Source organism: Maniola jurtina, chromosome 10, assembly GCF_905333055.1.
Source record: "Maniola jurtina chromosome 10, ilManJurt1.1, whole genome shotgun sequence".
NCBI lineage: Eukaryota > Metazoa > Arthropoda > Insecta > Lepidoptera > Nymphalidae > Maniola > Maniola jurtina.
This window is the reverse complement of record NC_060038.1, coordinates 14,890,383-14,898,669: the sequence shown is the minus strand read 5'-3', so window position 1 is coordinate 14,898,669 and position 8,287 is coordinate 14,890,383. Positions and strand designations below refer to the sequence as shown.

Below are 8,287 nucleotides of genomic sequence, written 5' to 3'. Positions count from 1 at the left end.
TCTGTATACCACATAGCATTAGATAGTTCAGTTCCGATAGTTCAATTACTATCCAGGCCGAAAATAAAGCAATTTTTTACGGCCGAGTAATATTGGAAATCATTTAAAAAAGTAACAAGTAAGTAAAGTAAGTTACGATGCTATCAATAAATAATTGATATGTCGAGAATTGTATAGTAAGACTTTTCTCTCATTTGCGAGGAAACAATACACAATTAATGTATTAAAAAAATTGTTGGAAATTGCTGGCGTGCGTAGAGAAAAGCATCGATTGACGTTTTATTTTTTACCTAATCATAATGAAACAATTTCCGAGCAAGTGAGAGAAAAGGTATTTTATCATCTCTACCGGACATAATAGTGGGACGTGTTAAAACCTCACAAAGGTCTAAAGATGAGCAATTTTAATCAGAATGTATGTGAATTGGAAACGACTGACCGGGCGCAGGATTAGAGCAGGTAATTACGACGGCGAAGTGAGCTAAACGGCAACGCTCGTTCTACTCAATCTACCCGTGAAGCTCACACGGAAAACCAGACAATTGAACCTGCCAAGCAATTCAACGCACCTACTACAGGCATCTAGGCTCATCTGAACTTAATGATTACTAGAATCTAACTTAGATAATAAATTAAGTAAGTAAGATTACTTACCTACACAATAATCAAAAATTATGTAAGTAAGATTCTAAAATTTTTTTTGGAGCCGGTGCCAATTATTATTAGCCGCACGAATCGTTTACTCTTCAAATTGTTTGTGACTCTACATTGGCACCGACTCCAAAAAATGGTAATATACTTAGTACTGGACACTACTGCATTAACTCTTGTAGGTAGGTATACTACGTAATATTATCTATATTCGGTACTAAATCAAATTATTTTTTACCTTTTAGTGTTTCTGGTGATTGAAGTCGGTTTTTTTTTTATTTTTTTGATCACAAATTTAGTGACCCCAGTGTATTGAAATATGCTATAGGTAACTAAAAATGGGCCACCTCGGAAGTAAGACCTACCGAACAAAAAAAATCATATTTGCGGAATAATCGCGTAACAAACATACAGTTGAATTGAGACCTCCTCCTTTTTTATGTCAGTTAAAAAGTACCTATTATGTCTGCTTTGGGCCTTAGAGGCCGTAGCTATACCTACTCTACTAATTAATTTTTTCTGATCAGCGAGCCGTTCAGTTTATCGGAATGAGTAAGTGCAGTCATAACTAGTCGCCGGAATCGAAGAAAATGGGGAAATTCAAAAAAATACTTGTAACCGTAACTGATGATCAATTTCCACGCAATTCGATGTACTTTAAGTAAACAGATAAGTTATTGATTTAAGTATACAAGACAACTTCTTGGTCTCTCAGGCAAAAAATAAAATACTTCAGGCTCGGACTTCAATAGATCTAGGTACCTACTTTGCGACATTAAAGTAGGTAGGTACTTGAATAGGTACGAATTACGAGTATACAAATTGTGTAGCATAATATTTTTACAGTAACATTATTAGTACAGAAGGTAAGTTTATCCGATGTCGCTGTTTTTAGGGTTCCGTAACCGAAGGATTCCAACGGGACTCTATTACTAAGCCTCCACTGTCCGGCCGGTCTGTCAGCGGGCTCAATCTCGTGAACCTCTGCCAAACCATACATAAATATACCTACCATCATTGTTACTCACATTTCGCAAAATAAAGAATCATTTCATTTCATTTCATCATCATTTCATTTCAAACACGATTCTAAATCAACGGGAAGTACCTACTCTATAGGTTTTCTTGACAGACACGACAGACGGACAGACTACGACGTGATCCTATAAGGGTCCCTTTTTCATTTTGAGGTACGGAACCCTAATTATCTACTTCTCGCTTCGAAAACCATAAGCTAATGAAATTTCAAACTCAGTTACATTAATTATTTATCTTTAAGTTCTTAATACCTACCTACTATTTTCAGATGAAGCTTGTAATGTTTACTTCTTGGATTTTAATCATCACCCTCTTGGTTTTCGACGAAGCTAATCTCATCTTCGGACAAAATTCGCTACAACCGCTAAAATGCATCAAATCACGAAGAAATGGAGAAAAGGATACGGTATCAGCTATTTGCTACATATATAATAATACTTACCCGTATTATTATTACTATTACTACCCCTTCTACTATTATCCTTACCCGTATTATTATTATTACTACCCCTATGTTTGGGGTTGATTAAATTGTGACATAAAGCGGCTTTTTACTTATTTCTTTTGATGACTATAATTTATTTAGGTACCTATTAGATACTGAGAGAAACTGGCTAATAGCTTCCAGCTCATACCGCTACAGTACTGGGTCAAAAAACTCTGTTTAGTATAACATCTATCTATCTACCCCCGCTAAGAACGGATTTTGAGAAACTCCAATGGCATTTTTCAAAATCCTAAATCCACGAAGATGAAGTCTTAAAAAAAACATGCAAGTTAATTGAAACACGAATTGGTTTATCATAAAATGTATTTTATTATTTTATAAGTAAAGATAAAAATATATTTGACTCTGTCAATTAAAAAAAATCTATCTCCATGTGGATGTGTGTCACGTTGTACAGTTGAGCTATAAGAACTTGACTCCGCCGATGATGTTGACCGGCCTTCCTTTGTACTTCTTCGATATTTCCTTCTCGATCTGAAAATAATAGTACACTACAGTCTAGGTCTCAAATAAAGCAATTACCGGTCGAATAATATTGGAAGGCTGAGCCGAAGCCGAGGACTTCTCAAGTGATTTTGAAACTAAACGAGGGCGGTAATTGCTATTTAAAAAGAGACTTTTATAGTACTTTTCTCTCATTGCGAGGTAACAATAACCATATGATTGAATTTGTGTGGTGGACTCGACCGTAAAATAGGAAGATTCCTCCAAACGGGTATCGTCATACTAATATTATAAACACGAAAGTATGTCTGTCTGAAACTGTGAAAGTTTAACCGATTTTAATTAAATTTGATACAGACTTAGGATACATCCCGGGGAAGTACATAGGCAACTTTTTATCCTGGAAAATCAAAGAGTTCCCACAGGATTCTTAAAGACCCATCTGTTTAACTGATTTATATGAAAATTGGTACAGAGGTAGCTAGCATCCCAGAAATTTACATAGGCAACCATTTATCCCGGAAAATCAAAGAGTTCCCACAGGATTTTTAAAAACCTAAATCCACGCGGACCAAGTCGCGGGCATCATCTAGTATTATTATATAGTTTTCTACTTTATATTATAGTAAGAGAAGTGCGGTATCTCACGTCAGCCTGCAGCTCCCGGGTGCGCTCGATCAGCCTGGTCAGCAAAGGCCGAAGCTCCGCAGCTCTCGCGGCCGCGGCGAGCCCGCGCGCCGCCTCGCGCGCCGCCAGCCGCGCCAGCTTGTCGCACACCGACAGCTTCTGTTGCAGCTGCGCCGACAGCACGTCCACGTATCTGAACACGCAACAATTGGCTCTATATAGACATGCGCTTGATTGATGGATATGTATTGTGGCAAGAATGGATACAATAAGGAATGAACATATACAGGGTGTAATTAGAACGGTAGCGAAAATTGAGCGCTATTATTAAACTACCTAAACGCAATCCGATACCAATAGGCAATAACCATTTGCCATAAGGCATGCCATAATGTCTCGCCTATGACGAGGCATTGACGCCGCGGCACCTATCTACGCAACGTTCGTTGACCTCTAGCGTCGGTCAAATGTTTTATTTGGAATACATTGCGAACTATAGAAAAATATAGCAATTTTTAATTTTTGCCTGGGTGAGTGCTTGACGTTGTGCAGATGTGTGATCTCGGGCGCCAACATGGCCGACGTGGCAGCCTGCACGGCCGCCAACATGGCCGCCAGGGCCGCCTCGCTCTCGGTGGGCAGCTGCTCGATGAGTGAGAACGTGTGGCTCTCGTTCGCCGCGTTCGTTTCGTACAGACGCATCTTAAGGAACGACTCTAGCTGGAAGTACATACGAGCCCAATGTTAAAAATAATTAACTGTACGAGGGATGATAGCTTAAGATATCGGTCTGTTTGGGAGATCCGGTGTTTAATCCTCAATATTTTCGGAACTATGTGCGTTTTAAGCAATTAAATAATACTTGCTTTAGGAAAACATCGTGAGGCAACCTGCATGCACTTAGGTACTAACTAAATTATTCATAATTTTTTGGTTCTGTTGTACACAGAATATCAGATTTCACTATGCATCCTCTTACAAACATAGTATATTTTATCTAAGTTGGAGTGGACTAATCTGGAGAACCCTTACTTCCAGCAGCTGGTCGAGGAACTGGCTCCTGGTGTGGGCGGAGTCCAGCACGGTGAGAGCCTCCCTCCCGCGCGCCACGCCCCCCGCGGCCCCGGCAGCTTCCACCACTATGCCGCTCTCGTCCAGAGAGATTGCCGATATGTCCACGGCTGCGTCCTGATATTTATTTATTTAGAAAAGTGATCATTTTACACCAATTTTGTAGACCAAAACACTAGATAAAAATTAAGACTGGTGTTTGCAATTTGCAGCCCAAATAGACCACAGCAGAATAGGTAGTACACGGAAATTGCATCGCTACACAAACTATACATACAGGCCGTAATTAGAACGCTAGCGAAAACGAAAACAGGTGATAGTAGGTACTGCTGATTACTAATAAGACACCACAAAAAAAAAACAGGTTTTTTTTAAACCTGAATTTTTTAAAAGTTCGCAATGTATTGCAAATAAAACATCCGACTGACGCGAGAAGTGAAAAAGGTACTGCGGGGTCAATGCCGCGCCGGAGGCGTGGCGTTGACTTCGAGTTAATACTAAATCACTAAACCTACAAGTATAACGCAAACGGTTATTGGTATTGGATTATGTTTAGGTAGTATAATCATAGCGCTAAGTTTATGCTAGCGTACTAATTACACCCTGTATAAAAAGACTTGTCCTGACTGACTGACTGCTAGGGTCAGAAACTTGAAATTTTAACAGTGGGTTACTTTTATGGTGTAAACACTCAATACGAAAGCCTGTGCTGTCCCACCATCCGTCTGTCTGTCGGCGGGCTGCATCTCATGAATCATAATAGGTAGAGTTGAAATTTTCAGAGTGTGTATTTCTATTGCCGTATGTAACAAAATAATAAAAATTTTGAAATAGCCATTAGAATTTTTTTTAAAAAAAAGCTCATATGCCCTTTGTGTGCGAGTCTAACTCACATTTGACCAATTTATTTTTAAACAAAAAGATTAACTCATGATCATTTCATGGAAATTATGTTAACAAAACAAGTGAAATATTTTCATATAACTTGAGTACCTTCAAGACTGAATAATAGGCTCTTCTAAGCATGCTATAACCTAGAGCTCATGATTGCTTTCCTTTAGGCATGATAGTCATCAAGCACAAGCCTATCCTGCAATTTAAAAACAAAAGCTAGACCATACCACATCAGCCGCAGCATCCATGTTCCCCCAGTCAATCTCTCCGCCCGCGTCTCCGTCTCCAAAGTCAATCTCAGCGGACACGTCGCCCGAACCAAAGTCTATTTCCGCGCTGTCACCAAAGTCAATCTGAAGGAAATATTTTAGTGTTTATTATAAATAATATTCCCCTAATCAAAAAAGCGGCGATAGCCGAGTGGTTAACAGGCTTTCAAAATCGGGAGGTCGCGAGTACGCGCTCTAACTTTTCAAAGTCAAAGTCATGCGCATTTTAAGCAATCAAATATCACTTGCTTCAACAGTGAAGGAAAACATTGTAAGAAAACCTGCATGCCTGAGAATTATCCATAATGTTCTCATAGGTGTGTGAATTGTGCACTGCCACTGGGCCAGCGTGGCAGACTATGATCTAAATCCTTCTCAGTCATAGGATGGGTTGATCATCATTATCATTATTGTCGCTGTTGTCGCTGATGTGTCTATGTCAGAAGTGCTTCGAGTTTCCCAAATATTTGTCTAATCTATTCTTGAACTACATTATTGTTTTCTTCAGTTTTTTGTTCCCAACCAAACAAAATTTTATAGTCTTATATGCAACAAGTAACAATTCATTTTCATTTGATACCTGGTCGCCAGCCGCCTGATCGTCCTCCAGCCCAATTTGTATAGGGTGGGGTTCAATGCTGAGCGGGGGCTCCCCGTAGCTCCACTGGTACACGGTGGTGTTGCCGTGCTCCACCACATACTGCAGCAGGGGCAGGAGCTCGGACGCTTGCTCGCCCAGGATGTACTTCGTGAAGGCCGAGTACAGTTCTATTGCTGGTTGTAGGGGTTTCAGGGATTTGCCTATCTGTAAGAAATTGCTGACAAAATTAATAATAAACATTTTAATGATAAATCTATACTAATGATATAAATGCGAAAATGTATCTGTCTGTCTGCTAGCTTCTTACAGACCATCTTCTTAACAGTTTTTGAAGATATTTTGTTGGCACAGGGATAGCTTGTATTCCAGAGAAAGTATAGACTACTTTTCATCCTGCAAAATCAAAGATTCCACAGGATTTCCAAAACTTGGCTTAATGGTTTAGGCATGACCCCCTACTTTGGAAAAAATGGTGGGCAGTAGGCAGGCGAGGGTCCATACTAAAATGTTCAAACTCCTTTGTAAGAAATAATGTGTCCAATTTGTCATAAGACCCTTAAACATACCTTATCATATATGTCAGGCAAGCCCTGCAGCCGCTCCAGCAGCTCCCGTTTGATCCTGTCCCCCTTGATGCCTAGCTGCTTGCACAGGCTCAGGAACTCCGACTTGCTGGATGCCTGGCTTTTCAGGTAGTCAGATTCTTTCTTTTCACATTCCTAAATGAAAGAACACTTTTATATCAACTATTTCTATAAATAAAGAACAAAATAATCTATTGCTATAACAATATACAAGTATCTTTTATCAATCATCAAGGATGTTGGGTCCCCATATTATTTTTCTACTGTGCCCAGGAGAGGATGTTAAGCAATGTCACCACATACAATGTTGCAGATTTGCTAGAGAAACAAAGATAACACGGCTTAAAAATAGCTTAACATCCTCTTCTGAACACAAAATTCAAACCCTTCCACCAGAAAAATTATAAATTCCCAGATTGTTCCTGTCAGGAACCCAATGCGAGACCTCCCACTTATAAGACCAAGAGCTCACCCTTGCACCAGGGAGGTTGTCAGGTCAGATTGTAATTTTCTACTCAAGAAATTAGAATATTTTAACTTACTGTTTGCATTTGTTCTTCTTTTGCAATCTGCTTTTTTAAGCTTGGAATCTCATAAGTGATATTCCTAACGAAAATCTGAGCCGCTTCAGCTAAATACAAGTTATCCTTCTCATAACTCCTCACAACATCTTGCCAGTCTTTCATTCTTTGTGATCCATACCTGCCAAACAAGTTTTTAGTGTCGGCCTCAGTTTCCTTCAGGATTTCTATAATTTTGAGACAGTGGAAATAGTTGATGTAGCTGCCAGATAATAGGGCAGCTATGCCCTCGTGCGCTGGCATATCCTGGATGGCGTTATTGATCTTTTCTCTCACTGCTATAATGTTCTTCTGCCATTCTTTATTTACGTGGCGTCGACTGACTAGCCAGTCTTGTAGCTTACCTATATTGATATCTATGGGGATATTACTTTCCTAAAACAATAAAAATATAGTTAGAAGTAACATAGTTACGTTCATAAAACTTATAAATCAAAACCGACTACTTACGTCCATTATCTCTACTTTAAATGAAGCATATAAATATTTGGATGCAGCAGTATCTTTATAATGAAACTTAAAGTGGAGTTTCTAACTTTCTTTAGTTTATTAACATAATAGGTAGGTACGTGTTTATTTGGTTTTTAAAATGTGACGTGTCAACCAGGCATAGGTTGAAAGAAAAGAAACCAGTAACCACCGAAACGAAAGAATCAAAGTATTATGTATTATGAAAACAAGTTTTCATTTTGAGTTTTGGACATTGGAGTTTTGACGTTTTGATATTTTTGACAGCCTGTATAGTGTCAACTTTTTTTTTTCTCTTTCGTCTGGCTCTACAAAGATAAGCCAATGTCAAGTTTATAGTTATTTGTAACAAGTTAGTTAAACTATACAAGTATGGACCCCGTCTGTGCTGGCACTCGCCGATATACGCACGGCACCCCTTTAGAGCGCCTTCCAGTCAGTTTCAACAAAAAAAAAAACACTGCAAAAAAGCAGAGCACGCCCGCCAGCCAACACCAACACAGACGAAGTCCTTTGTCAACTTTTGAGAATGACATTTGTGTAGTGTTGGA

General features: G+C 39.1%; 1 protein-coding gene and 1 long non-coding RNA gene across 2 annotated transcripts; one reads left to right on the top strand and one right to left on the bottom strand.

Annotated features, from left to right (window-relative positions):
• Positions 1-1,209: 1,209 nt before the first annotated feature.
• LOC123868788 lies at positions 1,210-2,237 on the top strand. Its single transcript, XR_006796716.1, has 2 exons — positions 1,210-1,517; positions 1,958-2,237. It is a non-coding gene; the product is annotated as an uncharacterized LOC123868788 (long non-coding RNA).
• Positions 2,238-2,507: 270 nt separating this feature from the next.
• Positions 2,508-7,994, bottom strand: LOC123868747 (CDK5RAP3-like protein). The gene is made up of 9 exons (XM_045911340.1): positions 7,719-7,994; positions 7,230-7,643; positions 6,670-6,822; positions 6,083-6,307; positions 5,461-5,586; positions 4,301-4,456; positions 3,795-3,988; positions 3,290-3,461; positions 2,508-2,671 (listed from the first exon to the last, which is right to left on the bottom strand). Exons 1-9 carry the CDS (start codon positions 7,722-7,724, stop codon positions 2,600-2,602), a joined length of 1,518 nt encoding a protein of 505 aa, XP_045767296.1. The 5' UTR covers positions 7,725-7,994; the 3' UTR covers positions 2,508-2,599.
• Positions 7,995-8,287: the final 293 nt, after the last annotated feature.